The sequence below is a fragment of the Micropterus salmoides genome, unplaced genomic scaffold (genome assembly GCF_014851395.1).
Source record: "Micropterus salmoides isolate LMB-PRFRI ecotype aquatic unplaced genomic scaffold, ASM1485139v1 Ms_hic_scaffold_14, whole genome shotgun sequence".
NCBI lineage: Eukaryota > Metazoa > Chordata > Actinopteri > Centrarchiformes > Centrarchidae > Micropterus > Micropterus salmoides.
In genome coordinates this window covers 15,197,808-15,222,527 of record NW_024040485.1, presented here as the reverse complement: position 1 = coordinate 15,222,527, position 24,720 = coordinate 15,197,808, and the positions used below count along the sequence as shown (strand labels likewise).

Genomic DNA, 24,720 nt, shown 5'->3' with positions numbered 1-24,720 from the left:
TGGCTAATGCTGCTAATTAAAAGATTAAATAGCTTAAAATTTAGCTTTTGCTTTAACATGATGCACAATGGTTCTTTTTTAACACTCCTGGGGCCAAATCAAACCAAGCCAGAACAAGCTTCTTACCCTTGCTTTTGCCAAAGAACAGACAGCTGGTAGCCTATAAATACAAATGCTTTATAACTCAATAGTTCATATATCAAATCTGAAATGGCATCATCTCTACAGTACACTTCTATTAAAACTCGTGTTATGATAATGAGAGTTAACTTTCCATTTTCACATGCATGGGCACACTGATACACACACTTGCTGACCTGCACAGCCCATAGGAAGTCCAAGCGCAGTTTGAGGTCAAGTTGCCTGGAGTGGAGGGCCAGGGCACTGACAAAGAGCAACAGAGTCAGGATGGGCTCATAGCCCCGGATGTGGAAGGACCCCCCACTGTGGAAGAGACCAACACACAAGTCAGCACTGGACTGGACCACACAGAAGACTACACATGAGGGTTGAATGGACCCCCCACAGTGTCCAGCGCAATCATGAGTGAAGTTTTACTAAGAAAATAATGAAAACAAGGATTCTTTTAAAAGGGCAACATCAAAACAAAACATTAAATTAAAGAATACGTATAAATGAAGGTGGTTAGATGTGCTTAAAATTTTGGACCATACAATATTATATTATTTACTGAAGCATGAGTTTAAACAAATTGCATTTTTTCAAGAAGAGATCTTTATCTTAATAACCGTAAAAAATTGAACGTTATCACTTTTCAGGGGCACATTTATGATCTGAGCTCCAATAAAAGTGGCCAGGCTCCTCGGTATTGGGATGAAACAGCTAACGCGCACTCATCATCCGGCCCACATTGTCCTTTCAGGCTTCTGATTTGGAACTAATGAGTACATGTGCTGCATCAAAGGGTGGAAAATAAAAGAGTGTGTGGGCTGCAGACACGCAAAGACTCCTCTACACACATACATCTCACCACATGTACTGTAAATGTTCTCCTAAACTCTGTACCTTCTCCGGATCAAACAAACATTCACAGCCAATCTTTGCCTCTGATACTTGATTATATCAATCATAACTAGATCAGGGGGCTCTCACTTTAAGCTCTGGTAGGATGTGTGTGTTGTTGTCATGTAACTTCAGGGAAATGACAGAAACAAAGCATGCAAACAAGCTTGAGTGTTAAGCATGATAGTGTCTGGTGCTGGTGGTCATGTTGTGCCGTGAACCTCACCCTGCAGTCTTGCGAAAGCCGCTGAGCTCCAACACTGTGACATACAGCACCCCCAGAAGGAGCATTAGCGCCATCTTTGGCATCCAGGAGACCCGCAGGAAAAGTGCCAGTGTGAGTGTGCCCACCACACAGGACAGAAAGGCGTAGCGGGCACCGTCACAAGGCAGTTCCGCCATGGTGTGGTTGGCGCCGCTGTCCACATCGATGATGACGATGGAGCTGTTGGTGTTGGCACTACCCCATAACCAGGGCATACAGCCCACCTGACAAGGGCAAACAGGGAAACGTGAGCATAAAGTAGAGATATTAAAGTAGAGAATAGTTAAGTGTCTATAGCTAGTATCTTGTCTGCACTTTCCCTAAAAATATTCAGAGAATAGAATATAGATAGATAGATAGATAGATAGATAGAATATAGATAGATAGATAGATAGATAGATAGATAGATAGATAGATAGATAGATAGATAGATAGATAGATAGATAGATAGATAGATAGATAGATAGATAGATAGATAGATAGATAGATAGATAGATAGATAGATAGATATTTAGATAAGCTTTTTTGTACCATTATCTAAAGCAAAACGGATGCGATATTTAGAAAACTATAAACAATAAAGCATCTCACCGTTATATTCAGCCATCCAAGCATACTTACTGATTAGCCAGTAAGGTGAGTAATTTTTTTGCTGGATGACATTTTTACTGTTGCCTTTCCCACTTACCACACAGGCCTGGGCCACAGCGTAGATTAAGAGCACTATGAGAATACAGAGAGCAGTGCGAATCTGAATGGTCAGGCACCCTGGAAAACACTGAGAGGACATAGACAGAGGCAAGTTAGATGAAGGAGACAGACAGTATGAGGAACACTAAATGATATGATGAATTAATAAATAAATAATTCATATATATCCATATTGTCCATATACAATAAAATATGTGGTAATATATGGTAAGATTACAATAGGACAAATTGTGTTAGTTGAGTACAAGAAAAAAGGGCTTGGGGTAGCATGAGGTAAGTAAGGTGAGTAAGGAACAGAAAGAGAAAGAGAGGGAGGAACATAAACCTATAAAAGCCACAAAGTGTAAAAAAAACTTGTATGGTCAGGAGCTTTAAGGACGACCATCAACCTCGACAAAAAGCTGAGATGAATAGACTAGCCAGTCTGAGTTTAAATACAGCTTAGAGGCTTAGAAAGTAATCTTGAAGCCAATGAATACTGAATGGTTATTACAAGGCTTTCTAAAATACATTTATATATTTCTCTTTAGTCATCAAAAAAGGAAGAGCAGAGCAGAAAGAAATTGAAGAAAGTTACACTTGTCAGGTCTGTAAGGCACCAGATCAGAGAGGAATAAATCGTGAATCAGTGGTAATGCATGAATAAAAAGTGAATGAGGAATGGAAGACCTTTACTCAGGTAAGGCAGGGATGAGAAAGCAGCTGTAATTACCTGTATTCTAGTGATATGCAGGTACATGATACAAGCTACTAGGAAACAGATGCAGAAGACGAGAAGGACTAGTACCACTGTGCCCCTGAGTGGGAAAAAATGGAGAGAGGAAGATGGCGGGGTTATTTAAAAAGACAAAAACCTGAGTAACTGAGAAAGTTAATTAAAGAGATAAATGGAGAGAGAAAAAAGCAATAGAAAGAAGAAGAGACAACAACAACAGAATCCACTGTACATACTGTGGTATGATGAGAAGATAGACAAGGCCAAACAAGGCAGCTAGGATCAGAGAGAGGACCACTGCGCTGGTGAAGTACTCATCAGGAACCTGGTGGTACTACGTAATGCCAGAGACCAGGTATGAGTGAGTACCAGAATATGAGAACATTCATTCAGAGGCTTCATCCACAACATGTCATTGTACAGGTACAGCATGTGTCTGTGGTGTCCAAGGTCCCTCACCCTCTGCTCGCGCTCAGAGCACTTATACATGAGTGTGAGGAAGTTGAGGTCTGCCGTGTCTGACTCGGTCTGGCGGGCCTCGATCAGCCGACCGATGTAGCGGTTGACCCGGGTTCTGGGGCTGCTCTGGATCAGATTAGCCTGGTTTGTGTTGGAACGATTCCTCAGCTTCTGTGGAGCCGTCCGCATGGCCCTCCGCTGGTGGGATAAAAAAGAAATCTCCACTGAAAATGTAGAACTTGAAAAACAATAGTGTGATAAATAGGCTGCAATGCAGCACCCTACATTCTCTGCACTACTGGAGTATTATCATATTAGGAATAAGGGTGAATAAGAGTCAACAATAAACACGGGCGGCTGATTATACTTTCAAATTAGGACATTGCCTTCACACTTAACTTCATTACTGAATGCACCCCGCTGTGTCTGAGTGTCTTTGGCAGCCAAATTGAGAAGCTTTGCAAAACATTGGGTATTGGAGCAAAGCCAGAGAGTTCACATGTTTGTGTGTGTAGGTAGGTGTGTGTACATGTAAGTGAGCATACTGGATAAATTGTGTAGCTCAGTGGCCGTGTGGGGAGGAAAGGGCAAGTGTTCATGAGTTCATCATAATAAAATGAATGTGTACAGCTTACTGTCTTCCTTTCCTTATTTTCTTATGTCTATTCTTCCTTACTTCCCACTTTCTCTCTATGCTTCTGTATATTCTTCTCATACTCTTCTTTCCTTACACGTTTTCAACTGTTCTTACTTCTTTCATTCAATGCTATATTCTTCTTGCTTCCTTCCTTCATTCCCTGTTTAATCCTTACTTCTTCTTTCCTTCTGTACCTTTGTATATACCTTCCCTGCTTCCATATATTTTTCCCTTCTGTCTTTCCTTCCCCGCGGGAAGTGGATGTTTGTATATATTCATCCATTCATCCATGCGTCCATCTGGTTCTGTATATTCTTCCTTACTACCTTCTCTCCTTCCTTGCTTCTGCCTGTTCTACCTTTCTTCCTGCTTGTCGTCCCTGCTTCCGTCTATACATCCTTTCTCCCTTTCTTGCTTCGTCTTTAGTCACCTCCTTCCCTGTTTCTGTTTATTCGTCCCTTCTTCCATCTAGTCTTTCTTCTTTCTTTCTGTCCCATTTCCATCCCTTAAATCTCTGACTCCCTCACGCTCTCATTTTGTGTCATTTATAAGGCAGCAACATAGTGACCTGCAGATGTCGACTTCTCCTTATGTTATGCTCAGCGCAGCACAGAACACACCATGCAGCCATGTCTGCTGCACCAAAATCCTACTCATTCATCACTTGTTCCTCATATCGCTCCCCTTCATGCTTTGAATGCATATTTTTACCCAATCCAAGTATGTGGTCTGAATGTGAAATTACCATTCAGTAGAGGGTACATGTATGACTTAAGCTGTCGGCACTTTTCCCTTTGTCTGTTTAAAACTAACCTAGTGTGAGGTAAAGAACTAGATCTGGATGACGCACTGCTGAGGGCAAAAAATGAGAATATTTTATTCATACTAATTATTCATACTAAATATATATATAAAAATCTAGCAAACAACTCATGACATATATGTTGCACACTTTTCTTCTAAAACTATAGAAAATAGGGTGTGCTATACATCAGGGTGTAATCAGTTGTTTGTCCCCACAATGAGAAAGATATATGTAGCACACATATACCTGGATATCTGCATTAAAACGGCTGGGGCAAGAATTGTACAGTTGCCAGGCGAAAGGATTTCTTTTCAGGCACACAAGGTCAAGTAAGCTCTCTGACATCTGGCCAGATTACCAGTGTCACTGACAGTATATGCTGGGGGATGGTACGTTGGTCTCTGGCAGGAGCATTATGCTGAGGTTATTAAAGCTGACAGGATCATCACTTATTTTCACAACTATCTTCTTACAAGACAATATACATACTGTGAAAGACGTACATTTATTTACTGTACAGTTGCAAGCACATTTTTGAAGCCTTTGAAATTACATGGAATCCTGAGTTATTTTCTCCTAAATGATGGCTTGTTAATTTGGCTAATTCATAGCACATTGATGAACAAAGTCTTGTATAACATCAAACATTTAAAACTTCTAGGATAGTGACTGCTATGTGATGACATTTGGGTGTGTGTGGACATTTCCTGCTTCATAAAAACACCTCAGTGTCACCAATTCAGTCAACTCTCAGAGAGTCTGTGATTCAGAGTTGGGCTGTAACTAACAATTATTTTCTCAATTAATCATTTCATCTGTAAAATGTCAGAAAAAATTATGACCACCACAATTTCGTATACCCCAAGGTGACACCTCCAAACAGTGGTGCCAACTAATTTCCAGGGGACATTGCTTCCAGCAGGTCGATTTGTTGAGTCACAAAGTTGCTAAAAGTTTCCAAGCATTTTAAAAGCAGCTACATTGTTGCTAGGTGCTTTTTGAAAAATAAAGTTGCCTGGGTAGTCCGTTGCTTAATCTAGCAACACTGCCTCCAAACTGCTTGTTTTGTCCAACTGACAGTCCAAAACCTAAAAATATGCAGCACAAGATGAAGAAAAGTGCTCATTATTGAGAGAAGGAACCAATTTTTGCTTAAAATTTACTTAGTCATCAAAATAGTTACCAATTAATTTTATGTCATTAGACTAATCGATTAATTATTTCAGCTTCACTCTACAACAGATATCTTTAGAATGGAAACATGCCCAGAGAAGTTATCAGATGACTTCTTAAGCATAATCAAATAGCTCTACTGGACTTTGGACAGGCTGTGCTGCAAATATGTATGTCAGTGAGGTGACAAAGAACATTTGTGTAACAGCTACGGATATGAGAGCATCTCTTGCACATACTAATATCTACTGTATTCCCAACAGTTCACATAAAGAAAGTCAACTTAACCACGAAGGAACTCACAGACACACATTGCTGCTCCTCTAATGTTTGCCAAACAAGAGTTAGGTCGTGTCTTAAGCCTATAAAAATTGGCGTTGTGGAACAACCAAGTCATTATGTTAAGCATATTGAAAAGTTATGGCATATACCGAATATAGTTCAATAATAATTTTTAATATAAACAAGAATAGTATTTACCTGAATATATTGCTATATAAGTAGTTTTCACCACTAATAGCCATATAACTTGCACCGTAATGCTTTAACAATGCTACAAATAAAGACAATAAAGATTCGGGTTGTGGTTTAAATAAAGAGAGATCAGGTCACATTTAGGGGCATTTAGAAGTTCACTATTGTAGAAATCTCTAGACATTCAGACTGCATATGTTTTGGTCTCTATTTATGTAAATCACAGCACGAACAAACACAGAAACGTCAACACAGACACTGAGAGTTTATACCTTATCACCGTCCTCGCAGTTCATGACATTGGAGAAGGGAATCTCAGCCTTGAACATCTTCCTGCAGTGCATAAGCTGCACTAGTAAGTAGCACACAGTTTTGAACTTCATCTTTTTGGCGGGCTTTATATCCGAAAGAATCAATCCTGGGAATATCTGTCACCAGATAAGAAATGGGAACAAGGATTTAGTCATGATACCCCACACAGTAATATATATTATGTAAGGGTCTATAAATCATGCACAGGCACTGGACAGTATGCATGTGCACACATGCTCATGCACTCACACGCATGCAATCATTATTATCAGGCTCAGGAATTTAACTAGAAAGTGATTAAAATAAGGTAGGTCAATCCCTTAGGTGATTTTAATAGTTTTAGGACTTCGCTGCCCTCATTTCTCTTTCATAAAGCTATTTTAGAAAGAGTGATAAAGATTACGCATATGTTAAAGAGTTTGACAAAGTGTCATTTGTATTAAGAAATATATGTTCTGTTTGATACACAAAGTTGGAAGCGTGTCCCTAAGCAGGAGTAATTAAAGGCACAATAGCAGAGCAAGTAGCAGCCTATACCAACACAGCTTAGTCAGGGCACATCTTTCTCTGAGCCATGTCTTTGATGAAGTCTAACCATCAGCTTTATTAAGAGGATTAGCAAAGTCTCCCGCATATCAAAGAAAAATACACGCAAATGGGATGTTACAGGTTCACATAGGGACCCATGTAACCTCTGTGCAGGCCTGATCTTGCATAACATGAAACCTGCTGCTAGAAATAACGACTAAATGAGAGGTAGGAGCGAGGAGAGGAGAGGAGAGGAGAGGAGAGGAGAGGAGAGGAGAGGAGAGGAGAGGAGAGGAGGCCCGAGACAAGACTGAAATTCCCTCTCCAGCTGCTTGTGGCACATCTGTTGGAGATGTGTGCGTTAATGTGTATGCACTGACACACACACACACACACACACACACACACATATCTCTGTACGTTTTTGTCGGATTTGTTAGTTTGTGCTGATTTGAGATGATAGATGCCACTGGCTGTTTTCTTATTCTTTATAGCCCTAGTCCAATTCATTACAGTCTGGAAGTGAGATCAGCTCAACAACAAATGTGTGAGAGCTCCATCATACGATGCTGGATGCTTTCGTCAACACTATATTTTCTTTTTGAAGGATGGTTTTAATGAATGAAATTTTGGCATAGAAGTAATGGTAAAGATAAGCTTGCTTTCTCAACATAGCATACTCTGACTTACCATGTACAGTGGTTCAGGTTAATTTGGATTAACATACGACCTGCAGAAGCTAATAAAAGATCCAACTAAGGCCAACGTCTGATAAGAACTGCAATCTGAAGATACAACTGATGGTGTGATTTTAATCATTTTCCTCTGCTAAAAGCTCATAGAAATATACAGTATATTGAATATACATTCCTCAGCACAGATTTACAATATGATACCTTCCGTCGGTGAGATGGCACTATAAAGAAGGTTTCAATTTCATGTTTTTGGAGGAAGGAGTTCCTTTCATGTCCGTTTCCAGGCTCCACCTCATAATCTCCATTTAGGCACTCTAGCGTAGCTCTGGTGATGTGGACTTTGCTGTGGAAACAGGGAGAGATAATATGCAACCCAGCTAGTGTCATAGCCACTGCAGCTGCAGCAAGTTGGTGCATTTGGCACAGACTGTTCTGAGCAGGTCATATGCACAAGAGTGTGACAGTAGACATGTGAAAATAAGGTGATTTTCATTTTATGTTTATGTAAACAGGTGAAAATTCAACCATGTTTTTGTGATTAGTGCAGTTGTTTCCTCTGAATTTTTAGTAGGACTCAAAAGGACTAGCATTAGGACATCTTGATATTTTTTTTACAGGGGATATTCATATCTCACAGTACAATACAATACAATAATATAAGATTTCAAGAGTCAATTCTAAATCACTTAATCAGTCATTATATTACCAGAGTACCACAACAGTACAGTCAAAGAGAATTGGTGTACATAGCTGTTGAGCTGATATTCATGTAAAATGTCCTGTACTGACCCAGGTAGTCCTCCAGCCTCCATCACATTGGCTAGGGTCACATCATTGGACCACACATCATATTGCCATTTTCTGAGGCCCAGCACACCACACAAAACCCGACCTGTATGCAAGCCCACGCGCATGTTTAGGTTGACTTCTGTGGCCTCTGCAACTGACCTGCAGGGACAGAAGATATGGAGTGTGTATACTACATTATATATATATATAATTAGGGAGCGCATAAAAAGGCAGCACAGAAGATGCACAAAAATAAAGAACAAGGTGATATTAAGAATGCATTTCAATGTGCATTGCTGTACTGTACAATTATTACATAAAACGTACACATTTGGCCTTATATGCTCTAAAGGTTGTCCATCACAGGAAAGACCACTACTCTTATCACTGTATGTTTATGCACGTATCTTAAAGAAAAGCACCAGTTGTGCTTTAAACAACATGCTATAACATCAGAATATTTACTATTAAAAGCAGTGTTTATGTATAATGAATGAGGTCAGATACCGGTGACATGCATGCTAAATTCAGAATAATATAAAATCTGTGACAAGCATTCTTTGTTAATAGATGGCACCTGTCAAGAAGTGGACAGGGATTAAAACACTGTTCAGAAATGCTCTACTTTGCTCTAACATACCAAAATAGACTAAAGAACAAAAAAAGACTGCAAATTTGGGCATTTCTATTTAATCAGCGTTGAGGAGAAAAGTCTATTCTTAATTAACAGGCTATGAAAGTATCTGATTTCAGTTTATGCTGCATCTCAATCTCTCACTTTCTTTGGACCTTCCAAACTTTGCAGGGTGTGCAGGGAAAACAAGCCCTTTCAAGCTCAATTAAATAACTTATTTTCTTTCTCCATTAAAGCCTTTTCTCTAAGCCAACTGTAGTTCTGGTCACTCAGTTGTTCAGTGTTAGAATTATCTGTGACAAGCATTCTTTGTAAATAGATGGCACCTGTCAAGAAGTGGACAGGGATTAAAACAGGGTTAGGGTTAGGGGTTAGCACAGCACATATGGCAAATCAGGCTGCCTTGCCTGAAGGAAATCTCTCAACATGGACAAGTTTATAATAAAATAAAGACCTTCCATGGATGGACAGATACGGATGATTTCATCCATTTAAACTAATAAAACAATTATAAAGTTGACTTAATTAGAACTAGACTGAAACTGTAATGTCCTCTGAAAGCACAAAACATATGGATACATTAAAAAACACATCAAATAAACAAATGTAACAATAGTCAGAGATCATCAATAGCAGCCAGCCATCCTAAATGTCACCACAGTCCAGGCAGCCATTTAAAGTTCATGTCAGTAACTGTATAGCAACAATTGTCATTGTTGGTGGTGGGGCAGTGGATAAGACACTTTGGTGTGAGAGACCCGGGTTCGAATCCACTGTGAGACACCAATGTGTCCCTGAGCAAGACACTTAACCCCTCGTTGCGTACCTCTGACATATATAGCAATTGTAAGTCGCTTTGGATAAAAGCGTCAGCTAAACGTAATGTATTTTTTGAAATGTTTGATTACATCTTTTCATGGGACAACACTGAAGAAATGACATTACTACTGCTACAATGTAAAGCAGTTAGTATAAATCTTGTAACAGTGTATATTTGCTGTCCCCTCAAAATAACACATCACACAGCTATTAATGTCTAAACCGCTGGCAACAAAAGTGAGTACACCCCTAAGTGAAAATGTCCAAATACAATATTTTACATTGTAGCTGTTTATAATTAAGTGTTGTCACATGAAAAGATATAATCAAATATTTATATAATGTGAAGGGCATACTCACTTTTGTGAGATACTGTATTTCACATCCCCTAATCCATGTATTCCTCCAGACTCCAAATGGCTACCATATCTTTTTTAAATGAGTTATTGTTATGGGTGTTATGGTTCTGATCTTGGTGTATCTATACCTCCGACCAGAAGGGAATGATGGGACTCAACTGAAAGTGGATGTGATGTATCCATGCAGACCTTGCCTGCTTTCTCAGTCAGCCAGGTCAGATACAGGTGGTACAGGTCATCCCTGCTGTGTCCCCATGATTTTCCCACAGGTCTTTACAATCTTTCCTAATTTTTTCCTTTGAGTGGTTTTAAAATAGAGCTTAACTTTTGTTATCAATAGTAAAAAAAAGTTCTGTTTTCCAAGGAAGTAAATGCAGTTTTGGCTGGGACAGCTGTGGCTTAGAGGTAGAGCGGGTCGCCCAGTGCCATCGGTGTGTGTGAATGATTAGTTTCTTTATGATGACCTTACACTGCCATCAGTGTACAAATACAGTCCATTTACCATTCTTAAAAATAGCATCAGTACACATGTCCCAGGAGAGTTTGTGATGTATAAAAGTAGCATAAAATGGTACATATAATTCTGCTAATAAAACACTCAAATATGAGCACTCACGTTATGGTGTCAATCATGTCCAGACCCATCTCCACACAGCAGTGGGCGTGGTCGGTCTTGGGTTGGGTGAGTCCAGACACACAGTAGTAACAGTCCCCCAGGATCTTAATCCTGCGACAGTGATTCTCCTGCCAATCAAAAAGAGTGAAATTGTGATTCCATGTCTTCCTCCAAGAAGGATATGAGCCAATCAGTGACAAAATCATCTTTACTTCTAAAACAAGTAGTGTTATAGCACATTTGGCCTTTCGTCGTATCACAAATGAATCTTTAATCTTCATGGTCAGCTCAGTTAACATTTTAAAACATTATAAGACAGTACCAAAAGGCATAATTCTTTCAGTGTAATCAATGTTGCACTGGTGGTGTTTGAGTTAAAAATTTTGACATTTAATTATAGTTTTTCCATTACACTGATTACACTGATCCATATCCACAAGTGTAATTTGCAAGTATTGCTTCAAGCTTTCCATGGCTGCAAGTTCCAAGGTCGATTGAGTTTATGATTCAGGAGTTATGGCCTTTTAAAATTAGGTTTTACAATATACTCATCATAACGCTGTAATGTTCATAATATGTCAAAATATATCATCCTGACATTTGAGGGAAATTACACTCGCAAATATTTTATGAAGAATGCTTTCTTTAAAGCTTTACAATACAGTACAGGCCAAATTGAACATTTTGCAAGGATAGCGTAACATTGATGGCATCTTTCTAGACTTGAGTAAGACAAACATTATATTGTGTCCTACAATAATGGTATAGTTATCAGGATAATAAATGTAATATAAAATAAAATGGAATGGCATACAGTGAAAGATTTTGAATCCATGTAGGTTTTGTCAAAACTAGCCCAGTGGCTTTTGAGACTTCAAATCTGACACACAGAGATGCATTGTTAAAATGGGGGTGTCCAGATGTCATGGACAAATGTCTACAAAAGTTGTTTTCTTTGTGTGTACTGCACACTGTAGTTTGTGTGTTCTTGTTTAGCTTGTAGTCCTGTTTGTTTATGGTTGTTTTGTGTATATACAATGAGAGGTATATAAGAGAGTCAAATTCCTTGTATGTGTACACTTACCTGGCCATTAAAAATGATTCTGAATCTGATTCTGGAGCCAAAACCCTTTAACACAGGGCAGCAATGACTCTGGTTTAGCTAACTATTCCAATTAACACAACTGTCCTTCTTTATGTGTCTTAAACCATGTGAAATTGGATCTGGTCCACACTGGATTTGAAGCAAGACTGCTGCCGTAAGGACTCAGCCTTGATACCGCCGGGTAGTGTGGGGCACCCCCCATACTAGCGTTTTTCAAAAGTTTGTCGTCGGCAGTGACACACCAAGAGAACAGGAAAATAATTGAAGGGATAGTTCAACATTTTGGAAAATACACTAATTCACTTTCTTGCCGATGATGAGAAGATCGATACCAGCTTAGCACGAAGACTGGAAACAGAGGGAGACAGCTAGCCTGGCTTTATAATGTATATCTGTTATATTTGTTTAATCCATTTGAGTGGTTTTAGCTACTACATAACTTGTCGTTTTCTGTGGACAGAAATGGCCTGATAGTTATAAATGACTCTGGATTAAATTAGTGTTTCATGCCAGCATGGTTGTTTGACAGCATACATATAAAGATATGCCACAGTGAAACTGAACACCTACTATGTAGTCAAAAATGACAGACCATAGAGACCATAAATAAATAAATGAAGACACACAAAGTGCCAACATATCTGACGATGCTGTGGAGCTTCACGTGGACTGATATCTGATTGCACGTTCATTATCCCATGCAAACTCTTTGAGACTTTGAACTTACAACACTGAAATGGCTCCCACAACGTAGCGCTAAATCAACAAATCGGTCTCACTTTAGGGAATAAGGTGAGTCACTCTCACTCTTTAGGGACATTGAGCAGTGGCATGAAAAGGCATCTTACAAATACAACCCATTATTAGAGGATATGAGCAACAGACATTCATTTTACCAGGGAGACCGTGTTACCGTGGACACCTTCTCATAACCCTTTATTGTTTCCATGGAGGTAATGGGATCGCTGGCCATGCATGTGAAGAGCACAAAGATAATTATGCATACTGGTGGGCACAAGACAAGACGGACGCTCTATTTTTAACATGCAGGCCATGTGAGTTTCCAAAAAGAGACATAGCTTTGTTGGTAACTACTTGCCTTGCGTAGTTGCATGGAGGCACATGTGCTGTGTCAAACATGTTCTTAGACATAAAGGTACAAAAGGAAAAAACACTCGGCAGCAATGAAATGAAGCAATACAGAGAGGCGTATATTGTAGACTGTACACAGTCAGTTTCTGTTCAACTATTATCCTGAATACTGAAACAATTGATCTCAAATGAGGATTCAAAATTATTTGACATACATTGATTAGGTAATTAGATGGACATGAGGCCATTAAATATAGGCTATATAACATTTAATTATACACATTAATATTATGCTTACTTATTTCATATTAACTTGTGTTATTTTCACACAATGTTTACTATATTTGTTATGCTAAAATGTTCAAATTTGGAATATAAAATGGTTTATGGTTCAATCCCCATCTCATCCTGTCAATATGTCAAAGTGTCAGGAAGGTCATCTGGAGCAAAAAGCCTTTGCCAAGTCAAATTTGCAAATCATCAGATCTTGGGTTGGGTGGGGCCCAGATAATTCACAGTGGGAGCAGCCCAAGGAAGAAGAAGAAGATTTATTAAAAAAATTATAATTTGATATCCTGTGAACTGGAGGTTAATCTATTCTCTTATAAAGCTGCTAGTGAAATTCTTTGTGATGGTCTTTCTCATTTTCGTTTCACAATAAAAACTTTTGTAACAGAGCCAGTGAGATATCTTCAGGGTAACTCAGGTCATAGAGGAGCAGTAACAGATGGCTATATAGTGAGGCAAGGTTGAAGCTACAGGAAGCAGGGAAAGCCCTGGTACTTACAGTATCCTACTCTGTACCTTTCCTAAGCTAATCTGCAATGTGAGGGCTTAGGAGTTTGTTCGGTCACAAGCTGGATTACCACTGTCATGTGACTGAAGAATTGTGGGCAATCTGGGTGGTCATCAGCATAGAAGTAAGATATCTACGGTGTGTTAGGGTCAGGTAGAGTTTGACAGCTTTTCACAATTTCTATTAGAAAGGAAACACAAATAATAGTATTTTCAAATTGACTGTTTTGGATAATTTTTTGTTTTCAATAAGGCCAGAATGTATTGAGAGCAGCATCACCGAAAGTGTGGTGTAGTTGTATTACCAGACACCTTACATTCAGTACCCACATGCTTGCAGAGATGCAAATTAGCCAACACTTCAGTGTGCACAGACAAAAGAGAGGGAGACAAAAAAGGGACACACAGACAGGGAAGGGAAACAAAACAGCAAATGATTATGGAGGAAAAGATGAGCCAGCTGAGAGTAGCAGCAGTTCATTTCCTACCAGTCCCCAAAGACAGCAGTCCACACCGTGCTTCGCCTTTCATACGAAGATAAAGATCAGTGCTGTGTACCAGTACACATTGTATTGATGGGGCTAAAGATTAGGGTTTCCACTCCTGTAGTTCTGGGAGGTTGAACGGATGCGAAAGGGAAGGTGGGTTTGCTGCTGTCTCTCTCTGATTCTTCCCCATTTGTCTGAACATTTATATTTATAGCAATTCATAGCAAAACACTTTGTCATTTTAATTACAAGCAAGCCCAGTATTTTATGCATTTTATGTCAAGCCAATACATTGATTTGAAAAATAAAATTCAATCTACCTTGGCTTGTTGAATTATATCATGTCAACTATTCATCAATATAGGCAGACAATGATCTATTGCAAGGGCCCTCCGTTGGGCAAAATCTTTAAGAGTGCTACAGAAGTTTCCCCTGCTCCACTGACTGGATATTTCCCTTTTTGTTAGCAGCGCTCTTATTGATTTGACTTAATATACAATCATTTACGTGCAACAACAAATGAATAATATATCAACACTTCCTTCTCCCACTACAACCTGCGTGGGTTGGAGTGAGCGGGTGCTGCAGATATGTGAAGTAAACCTATTAATGTAGATATATTAAACAGATATGACGGATATGACAAATAACAAATGTTCAGTGTTCCAAGACTGTTTTATTTACAAAGGCGGCACAGCTATTCTGAACATCTGATAGGCATTGGAAACAAGGACCATTGTTTTTTTTGGAACGATATAAAAAAAACAGGTTAAAATGTATTTGGCCTGCTGTAAACATACTCTGGGACACCCAAGTAGCCTACAGTGTATGAGAGACAAATAACAAGAAATACTACAAACACACGCTAACTTTTGTTTTGATCAGTAGTGAATAATTGTAATGTAGCAGATATGACAACCATAATGAAATAAAAGAATAAGTTCTCTTTCAAAGCAAAATAGAATTTGTGAACCATAATCTAATTATATAAATAATGTCCCTGTCTATGACATTGAACTGATGATGATGACATATACAGAGAAATATTATAAATAAGCAAATAATGTGTACTATTACATTCCGTTACCAATAAAATACTCAATATCTCTATCAGTCGATTAAACTTGATCTGTGATTCAAGATTACAGTAACTAATACATTGTGATTTTACTATTTGTTATTTTTTTCTGTCACGATATTAATTTAAAAAAAAAAACCTTAGGAACACTTACTGTAGGCACTGTAATTATAGTCTAGCTGGAGACAGGCTTTTAGTGAATTCAGAATTAACTGAGCAATGCTTCAAAACTCTAATGACACTAACAAGCTGTTGATAATTACAAGATTCACTAAAATTTTACCCTAATATGACAAATTAAAAATATGCACATTATTTCCAAATTAAAATTTAAAAGGGACACACGACTGATTTTACCCATAAAAAAATATAACAGTTGTATAATATCTATTGTGGCTCCAATTTGAAAAATATGATGTCATAGTGATGTCTTTAGGGTTATCTCTGTGTGAGCTTGGAAAATACAAGTGTTTCACAAAAACTGATTATAAATGGAGTTATAAACTGGGGTTGTGTAGTTTATAAGACATGGGTGTTTCCTAGTCAGAGAGGGTCTAACAAAAAAAGCATCAGATGCATTATAGGAAGTGTAGGATCCAATCCTTTTGGAGCTTGACCTGTATTAGTGACTTAAAGTCAGGATTTCTTGGAGTCTGCTTTAATTTTGTCCATACTTTCATAAATCTGCCTCATTTGAGTCCTCAGTTGCTTGATGGCATGTTTTGCTGCACTGACAACCATCTTCAGGATTTTTCCCGCACTGAAACACAAGCTATATTTCTCTCTCACTCCTCCATCAAGAGCTCAAGCTGCCTTGTTTGGTTTGGGTTTTGCTTCAGTCCACAGTTTCTAGTACACAGGCGTCTGAAGAAAACTGCAGGACTTGACACTGATCCTTGCACCTGCTCATGAGACAAACCTAAACAGGGTTATTTTAGTCGTGTTTACACCCAGACTTTAGTTTCCGGAAGGCAGCTGTCACAGTGTGGGCAGTGAACAGTCCTTGTGCTTAATTTAAAAATAATACAAAATTTAATTAGCACCCTAACCAGGTTTATTTGTTACATTTTTCCTGCCATGGGATTTAGTTTTATACAGTATAAACCTGCAGATGTCAAAGGTTTTTTAAAGTTTACTTTTTGAAGAATTAATATAGATAATAATATAGAAATACTGTCCTTGGGACTATAACTGTTTGTATTTCCATTTCTTCCACTATTTTGGGAATCTTTACAAATAAACTAGTTTCCTAACAGAGAATACAATTGAAATTACACCATCTCAGGTTACTCATGACTAGATGAGTCTTTGCTTTGTCATTTCATCCAGTTAATGATGTACTTTCAGTACAATGCTTAAACTGGGAATATGAGTTCTGCCATTTGATTCCTGTCTGATATGCTCCTTGGGAGACTTATTGAAAAGCTAGTGAAAAGACTCGGAGATGCAAATATGGCAATGACTTATGTAAACTTTAACATGCATTCATGCACTGCACATGTGATTAAGCTTTCACAGTCATATATATATATATACACATATGTGTGTGTGTGAATGAAAAGGGATCTCTGACTGGTCAAGGAAGTAAGAAGCAGCAGATAGATAGATACATCACTGAGCCATCCTAAAAATGGAAACATGAGAGAGGAAGAGAGTGCAGAGAACCACGGGGCATAAAAGACACCGTTGAGGGAAGTAGGCTGCTGCATGTCAATCAAAAAGCTGAGAAACAAGGAGCGGAGGAGTCTGAGGCTGTGATGCAGGGAGGTGTTGTGAGAGGAGAGAAAAGAGAGACAAGAATGAAAAGCTTCATGAAACTCTGCCATGGAAACGGCGACGACACACGCCCGCATCCACGCATGCGTACAGACACAAAAGCACATCCTGTCCAGAGCTATTAATTTTATATAGCATCACAACAAACATAAATTAATAACAGAGTCCCTCTCACAACAGAAACTGTTGTTTCGGGTGCCGGACAGACTGTTGGAAACTCAGCCAGGGAGAGGAAGTGTTTATAGCATGAGGGGGCCTAAAGACGACCAGTTGGTGTGTTAATGAATAAATCTCCATCTTCTATCACTTTCCTTAAAGAACAAACATTGGCATTATTATTGTGAATGCTATATAAATCTTTGATGATACCTATGTTTACGCCAGCATTACTACTGACCGAGAAAATGCCTTATAGTAAAGTTCAGACAGTTTCTACAGTACCGTTTTACAGTTATGGAAAAATTATTGTGTCTGCTTTGTGTGTCAGTCTGGTGTTATATTTTCACAATTTTAACACAGACGAAGTTTGGGTAGTGATATAGTTTCAAAGCTTTGCTGAGATTCTTGCGCCCTTTTGTCTTTGAGTTCAGCGTTGGTCGGCAGATTCTCAGCCTGGTGGTGAGAAGTTATAATTACTCCCAGCCTGTGTCCTTGTGGGTGGTGCGAATCAAACAGCAAACACTGATCATTGTGAGTGGGTTTCCTGTAAAATTCAGTTTTCAAGCTACCACCCTGCTTAGTATGGCACGATCTAAGAAGAAAAGACTAGTATTTTTTTTAATCTCCTAATGTAAATTTGATGCTGCTGTCAAGTGAGTTCTGCTCAGGTAAACCTCACACTTCTGAAAATATTATAAAGTATTGTCAACATATATATTTAAACCAGCTAGGTACAGTGAAAGAGTTCAAAGCTCTGCTTTTCCTGTCACTCCACATTTATGGTTAAAACAATGCAAGCCTGTGGGAAATTCTTTGCTTAGCCATATTTTTGTTGGTTGGAAACATTCTTGTAGCATGTGATGAGGAAAAGGTCCCTAAGGGACACACATTTGATTAATACACCAGGAGTATGGTTCTGCATGGGCATAAAATTAAGTCCTAAATTCAGCCCTGACCTTGGTCTTAAAAACCTGTTAGTGGTGATCAATATGCAGCGACTACTGAATTGGATCAATTATTTTGATCCTTAAATGAAAACATAATCATTGTTGTCCATCAGTCTCTAGTCAACATATATGGCACACAAACCGTTGACAGCTCTTGTTCTCTATCAGGCCAATCCGTTTTTATGCATTGAAAGATTATGTCCTCCACCCTCATATGAATCACAGTGGTTTGGTCCACTGCCTATCTTTTTCAGACCCTCAGACTTTATTTCTAAAAAGCGACAAGCCCCCCACTGGGCTGGAAGATGTAGTGACAACTAAGACATAGGAGGAGGAGAAAGACTGTAGTAATAGTTTACATTAGTTTGAAATTCTCAACAGTAAACTTTTGATTAAATCAAAGCCTGTCTTTTTGACACAGGATAGGTAAACAGTAATAGTACATTTCTTTTGTGTGCATTTGTGGCAACTGATATGTATATAAGGTCTAAAAGTGGCAACCTGTTCTTAAATGCTAAAACACAAAAATGTCTATATTTATTTAATGTTTAAGATTACGTTCAAAAGAGAAAAATTAGAGACAAATTCAAAAACTTGTATGAGTTTTACAGCTAACTGAAGTCAAAAGGAGGCCGTGGTCAGGCTGGGTGAGTGGAAACTTTCTGATAATGAGGAGAGGAGAGGAAGGAGACGAGAGGAGAGGAGGAGACTTGGTCTACTACATCAACAGCACTTTAGAAGAACACTGCGTTCCTGGCCCTCTTCCCATGCAGCTTGACAAGTCCAAAGAGTGGACAGGTGGTGTGGGGATGGTGCTGGAATGGTATTATGAGATGATGCCCAGTGGCCATGTGGCATCGCCCGCTCTTCGTATGGAACGAGAATAGTCTGCGTGCACACAGTGACCACAGCTACAGTATGAGTCACTGGCACTGCCACTTCCTGCCAAAGTGGCTCAGAATGAGTGGGGCTTTGGGTCGGGGCAAGGCCAGAGCATTTGATGACAAGTTTCATAGCTGGGGACAGCCTTTCGTTGCAATATGAGACTCCCAGGTAGTAGCCAAAGCAGAGATCAGAGCAATCTATTCAGTTGTAACCAAAAGACTGAGACAGCTCAGATCACAACAGCAACAAAATTGATGCAGCTCAAGACACCATTTCTCCTGGACAAACTACTTTGGGAGATGAAAGTGAAAATTAATCATTTCAAGTTAAATTAATTGTAACATCTTTGCAATTAATGGGGGGGAAAGCGTGTATTAAAGTGCATCGACTTGTTGACATAACTTATCAAAGAATGTGTGTGTATGTTTGTGCACACGTGTGTGTTGTAATGCATGGAATCATCTTGTTTTGGCTGATAGCATCTCAGGGTGAAATGTAACTTTCCGCAGGATAAAGACAGACTGCAGCTGACACATGGTTAATTGGAAAAGGCAATAACAATTATTTGACAATAACAAGTCAAATAAGAGGCACTCTCTTTTTAGTCAGTTCTAATTTTGTGTGTCAACAAACAAGTTAAAAATAGAAGCTCTCAATATGGCCAAGTAAAACCTTCTATGAAAGCAAAAAAGGGTTAGTTGTAATCCTGTGGATTAATGGATTTGACAAGGGCATGTGCCTAGTATAAGTAATAGAGGCCAGATTACATGTAGACAAGGCTGTGGCAGGGTGATCTGCAGGGGCTCAACCTTCTCACCAAACAAAGATACTGTGTCAGCTAAACTCACAGTGTTGGAGCAACAAGACATAGCTTTTCTGGAAATGTGCTTTGATTCTGATTTACACGACTTAAGGTAAAAGCACGTCAAGGAACCTGTAGTATTTTGATCAAAAGATTTTTTTTAGCACCAGCACTGATAGTGTCACATTTGAAAGCAACTTGATTAACGGCAGCGGCCACATTCACAGCAAAAGTTGGGTGGATTTTTTAGCTCTGAAATCACAAAGAGTGAAATATTGACGGATGGGAGAGCTGAAGAGAGACCAAGAGAGACTGGGACAAGTACAACTCAGTGGTCCCTTTATTCAGTTCATTCAAACAACCAGAGGGGAGGTTTAGCCCTGGGTAAATCTGGCCTAGATTAAAAAGGTCTGTCAACTCTTCCTCAAATGAAGCACTGGATAATCATATTAAGCATCATATGGGCTTCCAGTATCCACTGTGACATCATGCTAAGCTGGTACAACAGTGGCATGTGCCAACATACTGTAGCCAAAGCAGCACACACATATCCTCGCTGTGTCAAAGTTTGGACAAAGTGTACACACAGAGAAAAAGAGCAGCTTTTTATGCCAACAGTGACTGTAATTGAGGGATGTGTGTTCAAGGAAGGGAAACAGGCTCACCGTGGCAAGCTCATCAAACTTTCCAAACAGCTCATTTAGCAGTTTAACCAGTTCCTGGGCTGTGCACTGGGAGGCCAGGCTGGTGAAACCGACTATATCTGCAAACAGGATGCTGTAACAGAGAGAAAAAGAGGTGTTTGAGTCAGTGCAGGTTATTTATAGCAAAATGTTATACTGTATGAAGGAAACAAGATTATTGGGTTCCTGATCAGATTAGATCCCAGGAATTTGTTATGTATGTATTAAAATGACATTAAGAAGCCTGAGCCACGAAGTCCGTTTGAACATGATCTTTGGATAATGTGTTGAAAGCAAAAAAACAAACTAATCAAACGTGCAAAATGAATGACCTGCAGAGGCAAAAATAAGAAAAGAAAAAAAAAGACAGAAAGAGAGAGAGTGAGTGAGTGAGTGATCGAGAGAGAGCTCTGTTTTGTAACTGACTGGCAGTGCAGTCAAGCAGAGCGACTCAGAATAGAAGCGACAGCATTCTCATGAGGATCAAGGCAGAGACATGTCCTGTTAGGAGCTTCTGAGGAGCTGTTCTAGGATATAATAATGCAACCATGTATTCCAGTTTCACAATAGGTACGTAGGACTGAAAGTGCTTTAGGTTTAAAGATTAACTGAAATAAAAAATTTTTTTTAAGAAATCATATATATATCCTTGGTGTTGTTTTTTTTGTGCACTGATAGAAGTGCAAAAAGAAGACAGAAGTGTAATTTACTGAACTGCTTTGATAGCAACTCCTTCATTATTGTTTAGTGAGGAGGAACGCAGCAGAGTGTGGGAGAGCTGCTGGTCACTTAGCAGGTGTTGAAATAACATGAATCAGGAATAACACAGAGTGGGAAACAGTGCTAACTTTCCAAGTGGAAACTAGTTACCTTAGCTGGCTAGTTTCCACTTTGTGAGTGAAATTCTAAAATAATAGCACAGCGTGTCTTAAATCACTACTACATAGCCAGCACTATGTGGCCATGCTGAAAAAGGGGACATAACGTCTTGTATTAACATTTGTACACTACAAGGTAACACAGGCCGTCAAGTGTCAGTACAACACTGCCTTGGGAAACACCCCCCTCCAGAGGCCTGAAGCTTACAAACTGTTTTCACAGATATGTCAAAAAATGGCTTTTATCCTCTTTTAAAAATAGAAATGTATGCATAATAATTACAGTATCATTTTAAATCATACTTCTTACACAAAAAGTGTAGAGAATTCAAATTTCAGGTTGACTTCAAATCTTGCATTCTAAGGTCATGTGTTTTTATATACCCTCAGCCTTTTTCTGTGATTTGTTATCTTGTTCGTCATGCTTCATTATCACTTGACAACAGGCCCTGAAGGAAAGGTTACTTGTGTTGAAAACTCCGGTGTCTTAATGTGGACCGCCTGCCCCTGAGAGACAACTCATTATCTGCATAATCTGCATCAGAGCAGAGCAGGAACTTTTCCTGTGAAGGATTTGCCCAGAGTGCTGGGTAGCAATGGAGGGTGTGAAGAGGATTAGTCAAACTAGTCTAAACAACTTGCATGTCTGTGGTTCTTGTACTGACGGCAGACTGTTGTCTGCATGTCGGCTAAAGTTTTCACAGTTTGAGAGAGTCCAGGATCTCTATCGAGGAGCGGCTAAATGTCATCCTGTTGTCTCACAGATGTCACTGAAATGAGGGGCAATGAATTCAATTTGTGTGACTGTTTTAATTGGCAGCCATCTGTGGCCGACAAATATTTTAAATGTTAAATACTGTAAACACTTAAATTCACTAAAACTCTGACAGGGACTGAACTGATGCTATAACGTGCAGTCGAAGCATCTTTAATGTGTGCAGTGCAGTACAGTAAAAAAAACAAAAACAAATTGATTTTGAGTGATCAGCCAAGACAACACATGTTGTACATGTTGTACACATATTTTGTCATTTAATCCCACAAAATATCACAATAAATTCTGTTTCATGCCTGTTCCAGACTCTGAGACAAAACTATTACTGAATAAGATATCTGAGTTCAAGGTGGTTATAATTTTCACCCAAAAGTATCTAGCCTTCTCTCATCCTCTTCAATGCACTGAAATGTATACTCAGACAAACTGATTGTAAAATGAATCAATCATTCAAAACCCAGTTGGAAATTAGTATAATAATAATAGGTGTGAGGGCAGTCACTGAACTGTAAGTGCTTTGTTTAAGGACTGATTTGATTTACTACTACTTTTTCTCAGAATTTCAGTCTTTAATCCAACTTTCTCACAAGAAAACTATTTTCAGTTTCAGTTTGAGATCATGTTGTAGTATTTGGAGACAGTCATCACTCATTTATGTATCTTTACATAAGAGTAGAAGACTAAGTACAATGCAAATTATTTCAGAGCTCGGTTGAAAATAGCACAACAGCACAACAATGTCTGGCCGGTCTCTCTGATGTGAGATAGTTGCCTTCCACACAAGTTTTAGGATGATCTCTAGTATGCTTGTCAATAGACTCAATAGACTCCTCCAAAGTGACACATGTCTTACTTCATGTTGGGTCCACAATATCTGCAATCCTCCTCGATGCGTGGAAGCAGCAGACTGTGGCCTTTCTGCAATTCTCACTAATTTCTGCATGCCTTAACTTCAAGTGCTCATTTGTAAGACAGTATTGTATAAGTTGTCTCTCCGCATCCTGTAACACTTTGATGCCCACATCCCTTAAAAATGCAAAAAGTTAACACTGGAATCATGGCGCTCAGTCACTCAACCAATACTGGACTAGAAGCTGTTTTATGTGGTAACACAAGTGAAACGTACACAGTTGTGGCTCATCTACAGGCTGCAACTGCTTTCTTTCAATAAGTAGTTTGCTTATGTTTTTGTAGGAGGATTTAGGACATTTTCATACAGGCAAACAAAAACTTTGGGATTTTTCTGGAAAGGAACCCTTGTGTAACTGTGCATGAAGAATAAACCAGCCATGACTTGCTGCAGAGAGCATCCCATTGAGTGCACGGCCCCAGTATCTCATGACCTCTTGCAAACTTCACCACATTCAGTTACGTTTGGCTGTGTTTACCTCATTTAAACCACATGCACACTGTTGTCTCCACTTTCACGTTGAAGGATTGATGGAGCATGAGGCTTGTGTTCCATTAAAAGTTCAGGTCAGGAGAAGTCACAACATTGGACCACTGACAAATGTCTTCTTTGTTGGAAAAATACAACAGAAGAGCCCTTTAAATTAGATTGCTCGGCAGACAAGTTACTGGTAATTAGTAGCTGTATCCACGTGTGCTAGGGCAGGCACACTAAATCATTAGGGCAGTTAATACTATAAACAACTGGGGCTTATTTTGAATTACACAGCATCACTTTTAATACATGTCTGCACAACATGATTTTAATTCTATATTAACAACCATGTGCAAAATGTACATGTATGAAGTGTTAAGTCACATTTACAGTCACTAACACTTTATGTAAACTAATGGATTTACCATACATTAGCAGAGATATTTTGAATTTTATTTGCAGTTGTGTTAAGAATACATTTCATTGAGTAATCTCACACCTCGAAGGCACTCATGTTTTTACGAGTCGGAGTATTGAAAAGCACAGAGACCACAGAGGAACTTCTGTATCTGATTTTGAATGTCCCCCTGCAAGACCTTCAAAACAAATACTGCTGCACTCTTGGCAACAACTATGAGTAACTCTAAGCCCAGCCATTGACTACACAAAACCCACTGTACTGCACTCTGCCATATTCATTGTTCAAGGTCAAAACTTCCTCAACAACTCCAGTTTCTGACTCAGTAAACTCCATCATCTACAACAGGCAGAGCACCGCGATTCAAATGATTAAAGAATGCAATACAAAGATGATTTTTCCCGTGGTAACTAGAACGTCTAATTCTAATATGTAATATTG

At 39.0% G+C, this 24,720-nt stretch overlaps 1 protein-coding gene across 3 annotated transcripts in view; it reads right to left on the bottom strand.

Annotated features, from left to right (window-relative positions):
* The window catches only part of LOC119902050 (adenylate cyclase type 1-like), a 37,942-nt gene that overhangs the window by 4,335 nt on the left and 8,887 nt on the right, over positions 1–24,720 (bottom strand). For 2 of the 3 annotated variants that reach the window (XM_038717942.1, XM_038717943.1), the window contains exons 4-14: positions 20,807–20,918; positions 11,015–11,142; positions 8,587–8,745; positions 7,999–8,140; positions 6,535–6,690; positions 3,174–3,371; positions 2,951–3,048; positions 2,712–2,796; positions 1,977–2,066; positions 1,250–1,512; positions 318–444 (exon numbers count right to left, since the gene is read on the bottom strand). In XM_038717942.1, the coding sequence (XP_038573870.1) occupies positions 318–444; positions 1,250–1,512; positions 1,977–2,066; positions 2,712–2,796; positions 2,951–3,048; positions 3,174–3,371; positions 6,535–6,690; positions 7,999–8,140; positions 8,587–8,745; positions 11,015–11,142; positions 20,807–20,918 (1,558 nt within the window). Of the gene's footprint in view, positions 1–317; positions 445–1,249; positions 1,513–1,976; positions 2,067–2,711; positions 2,797–2,950; positions 3,049–3,173; positions 3,372–6,534; positions 6,691–7,998; positions 8,141–8,586; positions 8,746–11,014; positions 11,143–20,806; positions 20,919–24,720 lie in introns of those variants that run through there. The other variant, XR_005444280.1, reaches the window with a different exon arrangement.